Source organism: Pleurodeles waltl, chromosome 10 (genome assembly GCF_031143425.1).
Source record: "Pleurodeles waltl isolate 20211129_DDA chromosome 10, aPleWal1.hap1.20221129, whole genome shotgun sequence".
Classification (NCBI taxonomy): Eukaryota; Metazoa; Chordata; class Amphibia; order Caudata; family Salamandridae; genus Pleurodeles; species Pleurodeles waltl.
In genome coordinates, this window is record NC_090449.1 from 37,675,487 (window position 1) to 37,695,747 (window position 20,261).

At 49.0% G+C, this 20,261-nt stretch overlaps 1 protein-coding gene across 1 annotated transcript in view; it reads right to left on the bottom strand.

The window, feature by feature from the left end:
• PCSK1N (proprotein convertase subtilisin/kexin type 1 inhibitor) overlaps positions 1-18,675 on the bottom strand; it is a 69,364-nt gene extending 50,689 nt beyond the window's left edge. The window contains exon 1 of the mRNA XM_069209606.1: positions 18,258-18,675. Within this exon, the coding sequence (XP_069065707.1) occupies positions 18,258-18,326 (69 nt within the window). The 5' untranslated portion in view covers positions 18,327-18,675. The remainder of the gene's footprint in view (positions 1-18,257) is intronic.
• Between the last annotated feature and the right edge of the window lie 1,586 nt (positions 18,676-20,261).

The window sequence follows — 20,261 nt, forward strand, 5'->3', positions numbered from 1 at the left end:
CAGGACCGGTCTTGAAGCCCACGCGACATGCAGGAATCGGGCTACCCTGCCACATTTGGATACATTGTTCGGCAGGGCTGGGGCACCTGGACGAGCAGCGGACGGGTAACTCCATCACAACGGTGATCGATATCCCGTCTGCTGGATTCTAAATCTCATTATTTCCTATGGGAGTTTGATTTCGGCAGACAGGATATCTGTCGCAGTTGTGCCGGAACAACCCATCCACCAATATCTAAATGGGGCCCTTTGACACTACACAAGAGCCAGAAATGCACAATAGGGAGCAGGAAGAGTGCAGATATAAAGAGAGGAAAACATTCATGAGGGAAGAAAAGGAAGAGACAGAAAAGAACCAACAAAAGTCAGACACATGGGCATGAAGGGGCATATATATGGGGTTTTGGTGCAGGAGAGCACAGCAAGTCAGCTTGCTGACCTGCCATGCGTCACAGGGAAAGGGCATGAATGCTCTGTATCTATGGTATATAGCACACGCCTGTTCTTTTTTCCACACACCAGCACCCTTTTGGCTGCCTAGTGCCAACACAGTAACTCTTGCATCATGTCTGTGTGACATCCAGGATTGTTTTTGAACAGGAAGGGGCACCTTCCTGCATAAAAGCAATCCTGGAAGGCTTTTTCCTCTATGTATGCTGCAGAATGCACCACGCATAGAAAGAGGACAAAAACTAGGAGAAATAATGAGATTTCTCCTCGTTGTGCCCCCACGAGGAGGCGTAAAGTTTTGACGCATCCCGAGGTTCACACATCCTTGTAAATCTGGGGCAGCGTCAAAACCCATGGGTGTTGAGTGGGAACACCCACTAGAACGCCTCCCTGGCGCAGAGTGAGGCAACGCAGCTACTTGCCCAACCCTGTCTTACTCCATATCAGCGCGGCTTTGTGTTGCCTCATTGATCTGATTGAAAGGTTTGTGCCGCCATTCCGTCACACAAAGTGACACAACCGCGGTACAAAGGGGTCATAAATATGCATCAAAGTGTGGGGTGGGAAAGAAAGTGGCACGCACTGGAGTCACAAGTGTCTGTCTCAGTTTATGGCAACAGCAGCAAATTAAGTCTCATGGACAGTCTGTGGTTACCTGTGGTTACGAACAGTCCTCTGGGCTCTGTTCTCGATGCTCCCATACTCGGTATTTCTGCCTTTAGCACTGGGTTATACTTTGACTGTACTTACCCCACAAGACTGTATTTTTGGCACGGGTTACACTTGCCTCAGCGGTGCCTTTTGTTATATTGATTAGTTTTGTGCCTATATGGTCCTATGTTACAACGTAGTTCCCCAACTATTGCATTTCTTACATTATTTCACATTTGCCATTTTCACATAGTGCTACGTTATGGTAGATAGATCTTTCTTTGCTGTATCTGTAACTTGTTGTTTTGCACAAAAGGCTTCCGACTGAAACTGTTGGGGCCATTTCACACACGCGCTAAAGGGAGAAACAATAGCAGGCAAGCAGGGTCTTGTATCTGGGACTGGAAGTCCAAGGAATGGGCCGCTGGTCTAACGGAGGTCCTCTGGAGGTCACTGCAAGTGATGGAGTGGTCTCCTGACTTGTGGCTGGTGGTCACTGCAAGTAATGGAGAGGGCTCCTGGCTGGGGTCACTGCAAGTGATGGTATGGACTCCTGACTTGTGGCTGGGGGTTACTGCAAGTGATGGTATGGACTCCTGACTTGTGGCTGGGGGTCACTGCAAGTGATGGTATGGACTCCTGACTTGTGGCTGGGGTCACTGCAAGTAGTGGAGAGGGCTCCTGGCTGGGGTCACTGCAAGTGATGGTATGGACTCCTGACTTGTGGCTGGGGGTCACTGCAAGTGATGGTATGGACTCCTGACTTGTGGCTGGGGGTCACTGCAAGTGATGGTATGGACTCCTGACTTGTGGCTGGGGTCACTGCAAGTAATGGAGTGGGCTCCTGGCTGGGGTCACTGCAAGTGATGGTATGGACTCCTGACTTGTGGCTGGGGTCACTGTAAGTGATGGAGTGGTCTCCTGGCTTGTGGCTGGGGGTCACTGCAAGTAGTGGAGAGGGCTCCTGGCTGGGGTCACTGCAAGTGATGGTATGGACTCCTGACTTGTGGCTGGGGGTCACTGCAAGTGATGGTATGGACTCCTGACTTGTGGCTGGGGTCACTGCAAGTAATGGAGAGGGCTCCTGGCTGGGGGTCACTGCAAGTGATGGAGTGGACTTCTGACTCCTGGCTGGGGTCACTGCAAGTGATGGAGTGGTCTCCTGGCTTGTGGCTGGTGGTCACTGCAAGTAATGGAGTGGGCTCCTGGCTGGGGTCACTGCAAGTGATGGTATGGACTCCTGACTTGTGGCTGGGGTCACTGCAAGTGATGGTATGGACTCCTGACTTGTGGCTGGGGTCACTGCAAGTGATGGTATGGACTCCTGACTTGTGGCTGGGGGTCACTGCAAGTAGTGGAGTGGGCTCCTGGCTGGGGTCACTGCAAGTGATGGTTTGGACTCCTGACTTGTGGCTGGGGTCACTGCAAGTAGTGGAGTGGGCTCCTGGCTGGGGTCACTGCAAGTGATGGTTTGGACTCCTGACTTGTGGCTGGGGGTTACTGCATGTGATGGTATGGACTCCTGACTTGTGGCTGGTGGTCACTGCAAGTAATGGAGTGGGCTCCTGGCTGGGGTCACTGCAAGTGATGGTATGGACTCCTGACTTGTGGCTGGGGTCACTGCAAGTGATGGTATGGACTCCTGACTTGTGGCTGGGGTCACTGCAAGTGATGGTATGGACTCCCTGACTTGTGGCTGGGGGTCACTGCAAGTAGTGGAGTGGGCTCCTGGCTGGGGTCACTGCAAGTGATGGTTTGGACTCCTGACTTGTGGCTGGGGTCACTGCAAGTAGTGGAGTGGGCTCCTGGCTGGGGTCACTGCAAGTGATGGTTTGGACTCCTGACTTGTGGCTGGGGGTTACTGCATGTGATGGTATGGACTCCTGACTTGTGGCTGGTGGTCACTGCAAGTAATGGAGTGGGCTCCTGGCTGGGGTCACTGCAAGTGATGGTATGGACTCCTGACTTGTGGCTGGGGTCACTGCAAGTGATGGTATGGACTCCTGACTTGTGGCTGGGGTCACTGCAAATGATGGTATGGACTCCTGACTTGTGGCTGGGGGTCACTGCAAGTAGTGGAGTGGGCTCCTGGCTGGGGTCACTGCAAGTGATGGTTTGGACTCCTGACTTGTGGCTGGGGTCACTGCAAGTAGTGGAGTGGGCTCCTGGCTGGGGTCACTGCAAGTGATGGTTTGGACTCCTGACTTGTGGCTGGGGGTTACTGCATGTGATGGTATGGACTCCAGACTGAGGGCCACTGCATGCGATGGTCAGGACTATTGACTATTGGCCACTGCATGTGATAGTGTGGCCTCCTGACTCCTGACTAGGGGTCACTTCAAGGGATGGTGTGGACTCCAGACTCCTGGCTAGGGGTTGCTGAAAGTGATAGCGTGGACTCCACGCTCCTCTCTGGAGGGCACTACAAGTGATGGTGTGGACTCCTGACTCCTAGCTACGGGGGTCACTGCAAGTGATGGTGTGGGCTCCACGCTCCTCTCTGGAGGGCACTACAAGTGATGGAATGGACTCCTAACTCCTGGCTGGGGGGGTGTTACTGCGGGCGATAGTGTGGATTCTATAGGGGGTCCATGTGTACCTGTTCTGATTACCTCCTTTCATAAGGTCTGGGAGAAATCATCAATTTCTGGACAGTTCTTTGGTGAGTAAGTGTGACACTGTCCCAGGTTCATGAGTGCTGTTGCAAGCATCCCAACGTGTATTTTGACTCTGCAAAGGGTAGAGTCGGGGAGCGACCAAGAGTTACTTAGCAAGTGACATGTATGGCTCCAACCCGATCTAGGTTCCTCCTGGTCTTCTGAGTGAAATGGGGTGTAATAACAGGGGACTGATGGCGCTCAGGAAACTAATTGGCCAAATATCATATTAGGGGTTGCCTACACAAGGGAAAACACCCATCCCTTCAAGGTTCAAAAAAAGAACCCAATCAATACTTTAACATTGCGTGCGGCCCCCCTCCACTTCAAGTTTTTCTAGTCACAAATCAAGTCAGTCAAAAACTCAAGTGAGTAAAGTTCAAAAGAAACGCAATCTGAGATTCCACGCCAATCTGTATAAAGTCTTATCCAATCCAGAAGTTTATTGGACCAAATCTTCAGATTCACAGCATTTTTCATGGAAATACACTCCGAGCCAACACGTGTTTCGTCATGGGAAAGTTCAAAAGTCCCAATGACTTCTTCAGGGCTCACGTCCAAAGTCAAAAAAGATATTAGTAGACATGTAGAGTACTTCAAACGAAAAGTAATGTTCTTAATATGACTTATCCGTGCACCAACATATCTTGATTTTCATGTGCTCTGTACTTGCGAGCTGTAAATTTCAAATTTGTTAAGTTATGACCGATCCTGAAGCGATGTTTCCATGCTGCGGAAACGCTCCGTTCCTGGTCTTCTGACCTGTCTCTGCTGAACAAAGGCTGCAGAAAGCTAAAGAGGAAACACTTGTGGGTCTTCCAAAAATGCAGCCCCAAGGAAGGTCCAAGTATTCAGGGGCCCAGTACACAAGACACATTACACATGCATAGCAGAAGTAATCCCTATCGCTGCAAACATATGTTCAGCATGGCCAGGAGACACTGTTTCCTGGAGGTATGGTATGTGATTTATTTTCCTGAAGCATACATACCCCAAAGGTTGCAAGCTACTAAGAAGGGTCTGGAGGCAGCAGGAGGACAGCAACACACAAGTTCTCATGAGCTGTGCCTCACCTCCATGTTGTGTGTTGTTACATTGTGTGTACCTGCCTCTGACATTGTGTTGTTTACTTAATTGGTTATACTCACCCCAACTCTTGCATTTTGTGACATTTATCATACCTGTCCCTTGGTGCCATTTGTTACACTGAATGTACAGGTGCCCATTTGGTCCTATGCTTCACTGGTTGTATCTGCTCCAATACTTGCATTTATTCTTCCCACAGTGTGACTCATCCTTGAGTCACAAATACCCACTCATTGAGTCAACCACACAATGCTAGGTCTGCCCTGATGCAGGCTCATCTGTGTGGCTTCAAAGGGAAGCAGCAGCTGCTCTGGGATGCTAGTTAGCCACGCCCCCTGCTCAGAGGGTTTAGGTCAGGTGACCTCACCTGCTAATGATACCATTCATCCTTCACCTGTTGGCACTTTCTAGGCAGTGGCATTCAGAGCTGGTCCACTGGGGCCGAATGCATGCCAGGCTCCAAGGTAACCGCTCACATTTAATTAGCCCCTGTTTGGATTAATTATATGCAAATGCGTCTCATGTGGACAATCTGGAAATCTGGCATCCAAAGTGAAGCCTTCAGGGAAAGGACTGGGCGCACAGACACAGTCACATCCGGTAATGCCTTCCACAGCATCCAATGATGAGACTCACAGCTGGTTGTCATGACGACACACGTCTGTGACGTCACACCAATAACAGAGGTGGAGCTATTTGTATGTCAATGACACAACAATCTATCCCATGTGTGGAACCTACGCTCGGTTAGGGTGCAGTGGCCTCTAAGGGAAGCGCTTGGGCGTAGATTTGTACGGCTGTCCTTCAGTGCGTAGACGGTCATGGGTGGGATTCCTTTCCCATCGCAAATGACAGTAAAGGTGTTTTACCTTTATCTTTTTTCAAATCATTACTCAGCTTTTGAATTTCACTGTAGCCAGTGTTTACTAACGCACTATGCCCCCTCTATCAGGGATGAACACATCTGATTGTTGGACATCTTTGAGCGAAGTCTGTGTCAGGCTGAGAAAGGTATAATATTAATACATTGATGAGAAGTCATTCCTGGATTTTTCTGGAATTTAAACTATGAGAAAAATCACACACCAAGTGTACTAAAATACACTAAAAACAAGCACTGGCAAAACCAAACGGCCTGGCTTCCATTTTGAGCACTAATTAAAAAAATCTAAATAAAAATCTGCAGCAGTAAAAAAAAAATACAAATCCAGATGATATCTGTAGACAGTGCATCTCTGTGATAAAAAATGCATGTGCAGATTCAGAGCACTTTTGAGACGTAATATATCCCTTGATGGACTTCAGTGCAAGAGCATCATAAGAACATAAGAGAGAGAGAAGAATACACCAAACAACCAATAGCATGAGGTGAGAGAAAAATACAACTCTGGGCTGAGCCAATACCTCTCCATGTATCCTTTTAAAAATTGGTAACAATAGGACAGTTGCTTTGTCTAGCCAGACCTAAAAATACAGTGACTACTCGGGTTTGCATTACACAGATTGCATCGCTGCCAGAGTAATCTTGGACTGAAATGTCTACATTATATTAATAGAGCTGGAGTGATCTTGCATAATTTCCAGATTCCTGCTGCTATAGCATCGTACTAGTATAATTTTGCACCAATATTTTAGAATTATTTGGCCTGCTTTGCTGCAACTTTGCACCAAGGTTTATGAGATCTGCCATGTACAAAACGAACATTTTCAACAATTGACCTATGCAAAAAACATTTTAAACCAGTGAGTGAGTACAAATGCTAGTGTGCCTTACAGCAGGTAGCCTACCCCACCCCCCACACACACAATTCCCTTTCCTCACCATCACATTGACAATACATAGGCATATTTACACACACTCACTCTAGGCCATGATCTTGTTCTGGCAACCACATTTTTTTTAACTGTCATGAACCAAATGTTCTCCAGAGAGGGAGACTCATTGTGATTACTACACCAGAGGCTCTAACTCCATACATCAACCCTGATCCTACACCCACAGAAGGAACATATGACATACTGCTCACACTTTGGTCTACTGTTTGAATATGAAATGAAAAATCCTCCCAACAGGCCACCCCAGTCTCTCCACAGATTTCCAGGTTTTTACACTGGCCTAGAAACATAGGTCCGGAAGAGCAAAGCATACTTATAGTCGTATGATAGTAGGCTGCCCACCAGCAGCAGGGAAGCAGACACAGAGAAGAAATGCTCCCTGTGAGTAGGAGATGTAACTTCCCTGTGACTCACAGACATGTAGAATACACAGCATTGCCACCTCTCAGGAGCAGGCCTGGAGAGTAAAGGGTGGGGAGAAGAAGTTCTAGGCATTCACTTCCCAGTGTGAAAAGTTAGGGCTTGATGTAGTGTTGAGTGCTTCGTCCCAGGTGTGTTTCGACCTCCTGCACTTTTTCAAGGCTTTCATTTCAACTATAATGTATACATGGTTCTCCAGTAGCTCTGGTTCTGTGAAATCCTCTCGAGGGAGGCAAGTAAAAAGTGACTGTCAGTGTGAGTTCAAAGGGAGGTTTCCATGTTTGCCAAGAGCACAGAACAACAGTACTCACTGGTACACGTTCAGGATCTTGGTGTTCACTTGAGTGGCATCTTCCTGAACTTTATAGCTCATTCCAATGGGACACTGAATGCAAGAACTGTGTCTTCCCTGGTCTTTTTGGTGGTTAGACCTAGTGGCCCTGTTTGACTGAGAATGTTATCCCCAGCGGGTGTGAAGCAGTGGGGTTACTGTCGACCCAGTTGTCATGTAGTCGTGAGACCCATTCAACAAGAAATTTTAGAACATAGATCCTTAGTTACCAATGTCACGTGCTATCAACATTTACACTAATGTGTTTTGGACTTGCACTGACCTTACTGTTATACCAGCCTCACTTCGCAGGAATTTATAGTGACGGTCCCAGCGAGAACCACACATCCACTTGCAATTACAATTACAGCCTTGAAAAAGTCCAGGTGGACGAAACACATGTTGGCTGTCACATTTGTAGACTGAATTGAATATACTGAACAGTGATAAAATCAGGCAAAAAACGAATGGTGTGTATTTGGCACCTATGTATGAAAATATTTGCTATTTAAAGATATTGTCTTTGGTGTGCATCCAGCATGGTGACAGATTTGTATTTTGGTCAATTTATGGGATTAAGGAAATACCTGCTGACAACAAGGTGGTCTATATTGATTAGAATAAGTGCAATGTTTAACAGGTGTTCAAGTAAAATAGCCATTGTTACCAAGTTTGTCTTTCTTCTTGGTGGTAATACAAAAACATCAAATTAGAGGAAGTTTTACATCCACAGGAAAAATTCCCCAGAGCGGCTGAAAAATAAAATGGTAATAAAGTTTATTTATTATCATTTTATTTTTCAGCAACCCGTCCTGAACTGAGTGACAGAATGGAGCGAGGCAATTGCTGCTAAGTGAGAGCAGGGAGCTGTGCACTATGTTTAAAGTGCGCAAGTCTCTTTGGCCAGCCGTTTTGGGATGGGCAGCCTGAAATGCGCACTTTAAACTTCTTTGACTGAGCTGGGTTAGAGAAAGCACCGGCCTCCAGCACTCTTAAGAGTGCTGAAAGAGCCTGCTTCCTCCAATACTAATGTGTCTCTTATGCTGTTTAAAAGCATGAGAGCAGCACCAGGATCGGTTAGTATACTTTCCCGGGTCTGGAGCTTCACAGACAGAAGACACCAGAGTGAGGAGGACGCTGAGGCAAGTAAATAGGGAAAATGCCCTTTTTAGGGGCGCAAGCAAAGCACTCTGTCACTCTTCTAATCTCTCTTTAGGGGGATTTTAACCACGTGGCTTGCCTTTTAAAATCTGTTTGTTTTCATTTGTAAAAGGCATGCATACGTCATGCCTTTTCCGGTGCTTAGCCCTCCTCAAGAGCACCGGTAAACTACTGGAAACATACGTGGCTCCATGTTTTCCGTATGGTTTCTGGACTACTTTTTCTCTTTATTTTGCATCATGATCGTGCTCTTTTTTTTTTTTTCATTTAATGTGGCAAGAAAAGTCCGGTTAGAAGTTTACAACGCTAATAGCTCTAACAGGATGTAATGTGAGACCCGTTGCATTGCAAATGCTTGTTTTATTATGTTATTGCCGCCCGCCACTTTATAGATATGGCAGCCACCACTGCCTGATTTTCCACACCCAGATGAACACCACCTGAGGCAGTATGTACACGGGTGAGCAGGAAGCCCTGGCAGGTGACAGGAAGGGAGAGGGATGACTAGAAGAGAGAAGAATGCAGACAAAGCACAAATCATCACCTGCAAACATCCTGGAATAAAATAAGAGAGAGGACATGAAAATATAAAGAAAATAGGAGAGAGGGGAGATAAATATTTCAGAGATGAGTGGCAGTGGAAAAGAGGAAGAAGGTGGATGGGATACACATGGGAACAACAAGGGCAGAAATGGAAGCAGGAATGGAAGAGAAAGGAAAATCAAGGAAAGAGCAAAAACCATAAAAAAGGAAAGGAGAAGAAAGACAAATCAGGAAAACACAGGAATAAGAAGAAGAAGTTGGGGAGCGAGAGAATTGAAATGATGACAGGAAATGAGGGAAAGAAGGGCAACCCTGGGGAATATCAAGAAAAGAAGCAAGAACAGTGAGTGAAAAAAACAAAAAAGAGGAAATGCTTAGGAGAGCAAAGGGACGTTAAAGGACGGGAGAGAGTGTGGAAAGACAATGGAGGAAAGGAGAGAGCAAAGTGAATGAAAGAAAGAAGAAACCGACAGAAGGAAAGTAGAAGAACTGGAGAAAGGCAGAGGAAGGAGACAATTTATGAAAACCAGTGTGAGTGTGGAGGAAACATAGATACAAGATAGTGGGGTAGAAAGATAGTAAAGAGAAAATAGAGGAAAGCAAAGATGCAAGAGTGTAGGAAGTGGAAAAGAAAAAACTACAAAAGATTGAATGGAAAATAAATTAAATTGATAAACAGGAAAGAAAATAAGAGAGAAAAGAATGATGGGCAGCTAGACAATGGTAAAAAGCGAAGGGTAGAGAGTAGATGGAGTAAAGAACATGAAAGTACATGGAGAAAAACGAGTAAAATTAGAGTGAAATAAATTGGAGGGAAGAGATAAAGGGAAAGAAAAGAGATGCAGGTAGAGCCAAGAATGGAAAAAAAGTAGGTGAAAGAGGAGATGACGAGTAAAGATGGGACAAGAGGGTGCTTGAGGAAAGATCTGAAGGGGTGGGAGGAAAGACATGCTGTAAAAGCACAGAGGCAAGTGTGAGAGGGGAGGGTATACGGTGAAGGAAAGGTGAGAGTGAAGGAAGAGCGAGGAAAGAGATTAGTGAAAAGAGCACGTACAGTGCACTGAAGAGACAAACAAGAAAGATAGCAGTAAAAGAAAGAGAGAAAGGTAATGAAGAGCGAAGAGAGTGTGAAAGGGGAGAGAAGATGCATAATCGTGGAACGAGAATATAGGAAAAAAGAGAGGAAAGAACATGGAGGGCAACAGAAAATAAATGAGAAGAATAGGAGATGAAGCACCCACAATGGTGGAAAGAAGAGAAGAGAGCTAATGAGGAGGAGGATAAAAGGCACGAGGGTGGAAGAGGGGACTGGAGAGAATCAGAGGACGAGGGGAAAGAGGAAGAAAGAAACCAGAGAGGAAGAAGAGCGCGGGAAGGGGAAAGTGAATGAGTGTAGCGGTGGAATGGAATGCGAGCGTAGTGTGCATGTAGGAAATGTGAAGAGGTGGGCTGAAAGAGGAGAGGAAAGAGAATGAATGGAAGAAAGGGCATGGAAGAATGGAGGAAAGGACATGGAAGAATGGAGGACAGGACAAGGAAGAGTGGAGGAAAGGACAAGGAAGAGTGGAGGAAAGGACATGGAAGAGTGGAGGAAAGGACATGGAAGAATGGAGGAAAGGACATGGAAGAATGGAGGAAAGGGCATGGAAGCGTGGAGGAAAGGACATGGAAGAATGGAGGAAAGGACATGGAAGAATGGAGGACAGGACAAGGAAGAGTGGAGGAAAGGACAAGGAAGAGTGGAGGAAAGGACATGGAAGAATGGAGGAAAGGACAAGAAAGAATGGAGGACAGGACAAGAAAGAATGGAGGAACGGACAAGGAAGAGTGGAGGAAAGGACATGGAAGAGTGTAGAGAAAGTGGCAAAGAAAGCTGCGTCATAAAACAGGATGAAAGACGAAACAAGAAGAGAGGTTAGCAGAGGGAAAAACAAATGGAATAAGGATGGAGGAATTAGATCATGTGTGGATACAGAGGTCATTAAGGGTGACAAAGGAGGGGGGAGTGAAAGACGCGGGGGAGCAGAAGACTGAAGAGAAGGAAAACACTGAGACTGGGGGACAGTCAGGGGGAAGAGAGCAGCAGAGGGTGAGAGGTGAGAAAATGTAGAGATGGGAGCGAAGAGGACCTGAACCGAAAGTGGCATCAAAGAAGAGAGGATGAGGAAAGTGAGGAGGGAGACTTATGTTCCAAAGGGAGACAATTACAATATTTGGGAGGGGGGAATATATAAATGAGAGTGAGCTGGGGACGAATCAAATAGGGCAAGATCAGATGATCAGCCAGTGGGGGGGGGGGGCTGAGAAGAAACAAAGAGCAGCGGATGCTGGGTGAAGAGGAGAAAGGGGGACTGAGTAGAAGGACAAGTTATGATGATGGGGGGAGAAAGGAGGTCATTGATGGTAGAAGAGGGGGAGATGGTGGATGGGGACAAGAAAGGAGGGAAGAGCAGCAGGAGGGGTGATGGATGAGAAGCAGGGAGGGGGCTGCCAAGAAGGAATAGTAGGTGATGGTGGGTGAGTAACAAAAGGGTCAGAGAAGAAGAAAAGAAAGTGATAAATGGAGAAGAAAGAAGAGTTGGGGATGAGAGGGGGACAGAGAGGAAAGGAGGAGAGGGTGTGTAAAATGGAGGAAAGAGTTTAAGGAAGCAAGATGAGGGGATAATGAGAGAGGAGGGGGAGGAAGGAAGACACAGAAGGCACAAGCTTATGATGGATGAGCCCCGGAAAGCAAGGCAGAGAAAACAGATGACTACTGAGAAGAAGACATGAAGTCAGAGAATAAAGAGGCTGAAGGCATCGCAGGGGAAGGTAAAGGAGGCCAGGGCAGTAGAGAGGATGATGGATGAGGAGCAGGGAGGGGGCATCCAAGAAGGAACAGGAAGTGATGGTGAGTGAGTGAGAAAGGGGTCAGAGAAGAAGAAAAGAAAGTGATAAATGGAGAAGGGAGAAAGGTAGGCGAAGAGAGGAGGTGAGAGGAGAAGGGGAGGGCGTGTAAAATGGAGGAACGAGATTAGAGAAGAAAGAAGGGGGGTAATTAGTGGGGAGGGGGAGGAAGAAAGACACAGAAGACACAAGATGATGACTGATGAGCCACAGAAAGGAAGACAGAGAAGACAGAAGAGAAGCCGGTGGTTGGGGAGGAGAAGACATGAAGTCAGAGAATAAAGAGGCTGAAGGGAAGGAGGAGAGGGCGGTAGCAAGAGTGAGAGACCGGGATTCAGAAGAAAGATGGGGGAGATGAAGGGGGCGGGAGGACAAAGAAGTAACAGAAGGGGGAGTTGGAAGGGCTGGGGAGGAGGCTGTGGAGGTGAAGCTGTGAGAAGAACAGGAGAGGAGGTGACTGGGTGAGAAGACGTAAGAGAGAGGGAGGAGGGAATGAAGTGCAGCGGAGGGAGAGGGTGTGGAGGGAGAAGAGTCCATGGCAGAGGAGGTGGAGAGAGAAGAGTCCATGGCAGAGGAGGGACAGTGCTGGCGGGTGAGTGAGGCTAGAGTGAGGGCCAAGAAAGACGGGAGGAGGAGAAGCGAGGAGATGAGAACAGGGGGATAAGGAGTGAGTGATGCAGCAAAGAGAGGGGTAGAGAGTGAGTGACGAGGAGACAGACCATGTGAAGAGTAGCAGGGAAGAGGCAGAGGGGTGAAGGGTGAGTGCTTCAGAGGGCAGGAGGCAGTAGAAGATGAGGCAAAGGAGGGCGGGTGTCGCTGAAAGGGGGGGCAGGGGACACCGCAGAGGGTGAGGGAGGAGAAGGAGGGAGGAAGACGTGTAAACACGAGGGGAAAGGTGGGAGGGTGGGGGGAATAAGGAGGTGGAGGAAGAAGTGCGAGAGGGTAGGGCTGGGAAGGAGTAGGAGGGGTAGGGGAATTTAGGGGAGGAGATGGTTGGTGAAGGGTAGAAGATGGGAGGGAAAGCCATATGCCTATAGGGTGTGTAAAAGAGGGGGGAGAGAAGTGGAGGAGCGAGGAGTGGGAAAAGTGTGGTGGAGAGAAGAGGAATGGGTGAGGGTGGGAAACGAAAAGAGGAGGTATGAGAGGAAGGCAGTTTGGGGCAGTGAAGAAGAGAGGGGGAGAAGGAACATTGTGAGGGGAAATGAAGTGGAGCAGAGGAAGAGTGTGTTTTTAAACATTGTAGAGAGAAGTGCAGGTGAAGAAGGGGAAGTGTAAAAGGGTGGAAAAGATGAGGAGGTGGGTGGAAGAAGTCTACAACATGGGAAAGAAGGGGGGCGTGTAGAAGAGAGGAGGAAGAGATGAAGAAGTTAGTGGATGAAGTGTAGAACATGGGAAAGAAGGAAGGGGAGAAGTGTAGAGAGGAGGAAGAGATGAAGAGGTGAGTTTGAAAAGTGTAGAAAATGGGAAAGAAGGAAGGGGGGAATGTAGGAGAAGGTAGAAAGAGGTGGAGAGGTGAGTGGGAGAAGTGCAGAACATGGAAAAGAAGAGGAGGGGAAGAGATGAGGTAGTGAGTGGGAGAAGTGTAAAACATGAGTAGAACATGGGAAAGAAGGAAGGGGAAGAGTGTAGAAGAGGGGAGTAAGAGATGAACAAGTGAGTGGATGCAGTGTAGAACATGGGAAAGAAGGAAGAGGAGAAGTGTAGAGGAGGGGAGGAAGAGATGGAGAGGTGAGTGGGAGAAGTGCAGAACATGGAAAAATAGGATGGGGAGAGTAGAGGAGAGGAAGAGATGAAGAAGTGAGTGGGAGAAATGTAGAACATGTGAAAGAAGAAGGGGGAAAAGTATAGAAGAGGAGAGGAGGAGATGGAGAGGTGTGTGAAAGAAGTGTAGAAGAGACGAGGTGGGGGAGGCGGGCATGGTGGGAGATGGATGGAAGAGAGAAGGAAGAGGAGGTGGCCAGGTGGGAGAAGTGTAGAAGAGAAGAGGAAGGCAGTAAGGGTGAAGTGTAGAAGATTGGAGGAGAACAGGGTGGGAGAAGTGTAGTAGAGAGGAGGAAGAGCAAGTGTGCAGGGTGAGAGAAGTGTAGAAGAGACGAGAAGAGAAGAGGAAGAGGAGGCAGAGAGGGTGGGAGAAGTGTAGAAGAGAGGAGGAGGAGGGCAGGGTGAGAGAAGTGTAGAAGAGAGGAGGAAGAGGAGGCAGGCAGGGTGGGAGAAGTGTAGACGAGAGAAGGAAGAGGAGGCAGGTAGGGTGGGAGAAGTGTAGACGAGAGGAGGAAGAGGAGGCGGGCGAGAGAAGTGTAGAAGAGAGGAGGAAGAGGAGGTGGGCAGGGTGGGAGAAGTGTAGAAGAGAGGAGGAAGAGGAGGAGGGTATGGTGAGAGAAGTGCAGAAGAGAGGAGGAACAGGAGAACAGGGAGGGAGAAGTGTAATAGAGAGGAGGAAGAGCAGGCAGGCAGGGTGAGAGAATGTAGAAGAGACGAGAAGAGGAGGCAGAGAGGGTGGGAGAAGTGTAGAAGAGAGGTTGAAGGGGAGGAAATAGGAAGAGGTGAGTGGGAGAAGTGTAGAACATGGGAAAGAAGGAAGGGAAATAGTATAGAAGGGTAGAGGAGATGGAGAGGTGAGTGAAAGAAGTGAAGAAGAGGAGGAAGAGAGGCGGGTGAAAGATGTGTAGAAGAGTGGAGGAGGGCAGGGTGGGAGAGGTATAGAAGAGAGAGGGAAGAGGAGGAGAGCAGGTGGGGGAAGAGTAGACGAGAGGAGGAAGAAGGGGTGGGCAGGTTGGGAGAAGTGTAGATGAGAGGAGGAAGAGGAGGCGGGCGAGGGAAGTGTAGAAGAGAGGAGGAAGAGGATATGGGCAGGTTGGGAGAAGTGTAGAAGAGAGGAGGAAGAGGAGGAGATGGGTGAGAGAAGTGTAGAAGTAAGGAGGAAAAGGAGGCGGCGAGAGAAGTGTAGAAGAGAGGAGGAAGAGGAGGCGGCAGGTGAGAGAAGTGTAGAAAAGAGGAGGAAGAGGAGGAGGCGGATGAGAGAAGTGTAGAAAAGAGAAGGAAGAGGAGGTGGGTGGGAGAAGTGTAGGAGAGAGGAGGAATAGGAGGCAGGCAGGGTGGGAGAAGTGTAGAAGAGAGGAAGAAGAGGAGGCAGGTGAGAGAAATGTAGAAGAGGGGAGGAGGGCAGGGTGGGAGATGTGTAGAAGAGAGAAGGAGGAGGCGGGCAGGGTGAGAGAAGTGTGGAAGAGAGGAGGAAGAGGAGGTGGACAAGGTGGGAGAAGTGTAGAAGAGAGGAGGAACAGGAGGAGTCGGGTGAGAGAAGTGTAGAAAAGAGGAGGAGGTGGGAGGAGTATAGAAGAGAGGAGGAAGAGGAGACGGACGGGGGAAGTGTAGAAGAGAGGAGGAAGAGGAGGCAGGCAGGGTGGGAGAAGTATGGAAGAGATGAGGAAGAGGAGGTGGGCAGGGTGCGAGAAGTGTAGAAGAGGAGGAGTTGGTGAGAGAAGTGTAGAAAAGAGGAGGAGGTGGGTGGGAGAAGTGTAGAAGAGAGGAGGAAGAGGAGGTGGACAGAGTGGGAGAAGAGTAGAAGAGAGGAGGAAGAGGAGGCGGGCGAGAGAAGTGTAGAAGAGGGGAGATGGGGAAGGTGGGAGAAGTGTAGAAGAGAGGAGGAGTGCAGGGTGAGAGAAGTGTAGAAGAGAGAATAAAGTGAAGGAAGAAATGGAGAGGTGGTGGGAGAAGTGTAGAACATGGGAAAGAAGGAAGGGGAGTGTAGAGGAGAGGAAGAGATGAAGAAGTGAGTGGGAGAAGTGTTGAGCATGGGAAAGAAGGAAGGGGGAAAATATAGAAGAGGAGAGGAAGAGATGGAGAGGTGAGAGGGAGAAGTGTTGAACATGGGAAAGAAGGAAGGGAAAAAGTATAGAAGAGGAGAAGGGAAGAGATGGAGAGGTGAGTAGAAGAAGTGTAGAAGAGAGGAGGAAGACAGGGGGGTAGGGTGGGGGAAGTGTAGAAGAGAGGAGGAGGAGATGGATTGGAGAAGTGTAGAAGAGAGGCGGGAGAGGCGGGCAGGGCAGGAGAAGTGTAGAAGAGAGGAGGAAGAAGAGGGGTAGGGTGAGATAAACGTAGAAGAGCGGAGAAAGAGGAGGAGGGCAGAGTAGGAGAAGTGTAGAAGAGAGGAGGAAGAAGAGGAGGGTGGGAGAAGTGTGGAAGAGGAGAAGGGCAGGTTGGGAGAAGTGTAGAAGAGAGGAGGAAGAAGAGGGGTAGGGTGAGAGAAGCATAGAAGAGTGGAGAAAGAGGAGGAGGGCACAGCGTGAGAAGTGTAGAAGGGAGGAGGAAGAGGAAGAGGGTGGGAGAAGTGTAGACGGAGAAGGGAGAGGGGAAGTTTGGAAGAGAGGAAGGAGACAAGGATGGAGGGAGGTGAAGGGCAGAAAAAGCTGGACAGGCAGAGAGGAGGGAGATACGGACAAACACTGGTCGGATGAAGTTGAGTACAATGTCTAGAATGGGGAGAAGAGTGAGGACACCGGTGGGTTTCACTGAAATATAGTAACACATTAGAGGGGAGGGAGGGGATAAGAGCAGAGGGGGACAGGAGAGGAAAACAGGGAACGGAAAAGAAAGAAAACAAAGACCAGAAAATGAAGGAAGAATAAAGAGTGTGAAGAGAAAGGAGGAAAGGATTCAAGGATGGAGGGAAACAAGAAGCAATGGCGATATGAACAGAGAGAGGAATGAAAAATTATACTAAAGAAGAGGAGAAAAAAGTAGAAGGAAGGATGGAGTAGGGAAGAAGGAAAGAAGAGGCAGAGGGGAAGTAACACACGGAGGGGAGAACAAGGACTGGGAGAGTGGAAACAGAAATACAATGAAAAGAATGAAAAAGAAAAGAAGGAGGAAAGTCAATAGGAATATATAAGGATGGAGACAGCGGGAGAGGAGATGGATGGAGAAAGGATGCAAAGGAGGAAGGGGGGAAGAAGAACAGAGAAAGGTAGGAAGGAATAGAGAAAGCAAGATCAGGGGCAAAGGGTTCAGGTAAGAATAAATGAAAGATAGAGGAAAATAAGAAGTAATGAAAGATGACGAGAGGGCTACATTGGTGGTACTGGGGAAGGAAGGAATAAAAGATGAGGGAGACAGCAACATTATTGGAGAAGGCAGGAATAAAAGGAAAGAGAACAGCATCAAGGATGGCAGTGAAGGAAGGAAGAAATAAAACAAGGATGAGAGAAACATCAATGAAATGGGGAAAGAGTAAAAGAAGGAAGAGAGAGATAAATCGAGTTAATGAGAAAGGAAGGAATACAAGAAGGAAGAGAGGGCGACAGCAATGGAATAAGGAAGGAAAGAAGAAAGAAAGACTGCATCGAACAGGGGAATGAGGAAGAAAGAAAGAGACATGAAAGGAAGGAGGAAAGAAGGAAAGATGGAACGAAGGAAGGAAGGGAAGAGAGGGTGACATCAAGGGTAGGGGGAGGAGAAGGGACGGATGGAGAAATGGAGGAAGGAGGGAAGGAATAAAGGAAGGAGGGAGGGAAGGAAGAAAGGAAAGAAGCAATGAAGCAATGAAGGGAGGAAGGAAGGATGGAAATTAGGGAGAGAGGGCATCATCAAGGGTACGGGGTGGGGAAGGAGGAATGAAGGAAGAAAGGAAGGAAGCAATGAAGGGAGGAAGGAAGGAGGGAAGCAAGGAAGGAAGGATGGAAGGAAGGGGGGGAGGGGGACATCAAGGGTACGGGGAGGGAAGGGAAGGGAGGGAGGAATGAAGGAAGGAGGAAAGAAAGGAAGGAGGGAGGGAAGGAAGAAAGGAAGGAAGCAAGGAAGGGAGAAAGGGAGAGAGGGCAACAGCAAGGCTATGGGGAGGGAAGGGAGGAAGGAAGGATGGAAGGGGAAGGAAGAGAGGATGGAAGTGAGGGAGGAAGGATGGAAGGCAGGGAGGGAGAAAGAAAGGATGGAAGGGAGGGAGGGAGTAAGGATGGAAGGATGGAAGGAAGGACGGAAGGAATGATGGAAGGATGGAAGGGAGAGAGGGCAACATCAAGGGTACGGGGAGGGAAGGAGGGCAGTAGATGGAAGTAGGTGGGAGGAAGGGGGAAGAGGGTGCTTGCGAAGGGGAGGACGGGTGGAACGGCGCAGGGATGAAGAGGCTGGAGTCTCGGGCACACCCCGGCCCTGCGCGCCTCGGGGTCCAGTTATTCGCGTTGCATGAAAGTGACCCTGAGAGGTGCAGCACTGGTGGGGGAGGGCGTCCCCGGGCCCCTTACCTTGCAGGCGGCAGAGAGGACGCTGGCCAGGGCGGTGAGCAGCGCCAGGAGCAGAGCCGGGCCCATCATCCTGGAGGGAGTGAGGCTGCCCGGAGGGAGGACGGGAGCAGGCGAGGGATGCTGATGCTGCTGCGAGAGGGACTGAGCCGGGAGGGGGAGGGCACCAGCAGCAGCATCAGCAGCGGAGGGGGCGGGAGGGGGCGGGCACCAGCATCAGCAGCGGAGGGGGCGGGCTCTGCCGGCCCCGCCGCAGTGACAGCAGCAGGGGGGGCTGCTGATGCTCCAGCCCAGGCTGCTGGCACCGGTGGCGCAGGGACCGGGCCCAGCCCCCCCGGGACACCCATCTGTCTACTCCACGGACCAGATGTGACCTGGCGGCCGAGGCGCCGCTCTCTGCCCGAGTCACGGCTCCTGCACTAGTGCGCACCGTGTGATCCTGGCCAACGCTTCCCACCTCACTGCGCTCATTCGCACACACCTGGGAGCGCGTGGCGGAGGCCCATCCCTTTATTGTGACACACCTACGTGTTTATGCGCTGTGGCCACCCTTCTGGTTGTCCATTTCGCTAAATGCCATGATGTGTGTTTTTAACTTTGTATATCCCTGGCTGCCATCATTTACAAAAGTAATTTTCAAACATCACACGTTGTGTCAGAAAAGTGCCGGGACTCGACCAGGTGTTCAGTGCAGCGATGCAACACGACAAAGGACAGACACTGAATATAGGGACTGATGGGGGGCGGGGGAGCCTTTAATACTTCCACCACCCACGGTGTACGTACCACCCGAACCCCAACCTCCAGAGCTTCAAGCGTCTCCACCAGTTAGTGCTGCTGCCCCGCGGGGAGTGGTTGGGGCTCAGAATGTCATCACTAGAGGTTTCTGAAACAACACAAACACACAACTGCCTGTCACTGTGTCTACAGCACATCACACACACTATAGAATCAGGTTTGATGTCATTATTTTTTGTAGAGCGCACATTTAACAACATTTTCATGTTGGCGCTACGAATTAAAAGGACAACAAAAGGCCACACAGACCTCCTAAAAGACAAAACAAACGGGGAATTGGATTTAGCAGTTTAAACAGTTTTTAACACCTTCCTTCCCTGAATGGACAGTGTGACTGGCCGTCCTTCAGGTGCTAGGAAGGTTATTCCCTAGCAGACGAGCATTGTTTAAAGGGACGGTTTCAAGGGACCCGCAGACGTGGTCGAAGATGTGCAGGTGCTCTCGAGAAATCCAGATGTGGCACTGCAGGAAGTCACTGCGAGGCCACTGTACCTTGGAGCGGGGCCGCGTGACCCACAGCCACCAGTCATGTTCCACCCTGAGCGGGTCCAAACACAAGCCTACCTACGGTGACCCCGCCTCCGGGTCCTGCACCTTTCGGTCATAGCCTAATGCATTCTGGGTGTTGTAGTCTTCTTTTGCTTCCATTGAACTATTTAGAATCACACAACTGAAATCAATGATTTGTAGGTGAAAAGTTCAGGACTGGAGACAGTGTCATTAAAGTCTTGGAATGAGGTAGTCACCCTAAAGCAGTGGTCTCCAAGCTTTTTAATGAAGCGCCCCCCAAGTTGAAAAATAAAAATCTTTGGGCCCCTTCAGAATTTTTCACATTTATTTTATAAATATGGCAATGTTTAAATAGGTCTAGACAGGGAAGCGCTCCTCCTTTCTATCGATGCAGAGAAGGCATTTGATAGAGTCCATTGGCCTTATCTCTTTCAAGTGTTGGAGCGCTGTGGGTTGGGACCAGGGTTCAGGACCTGGGTTCAGTGCATTTATCTCTCGCCCAAGGCTGCGGTACGAGTCAATGGAACCCCGTCCTTGCCATTCTCGGTTGGTCGTGGAGCACGGCAGGTATGTCTGCTCTCCCCGCTGCTATTTGCGTTGTATATGGAACCCTTTGCGCAGTGCCTCTGTGATAACCCCCTAGTTAATGGCGTCAAATTTGGGGGCGAACATCACCTCATTAGTCTCTATGCGGATGAT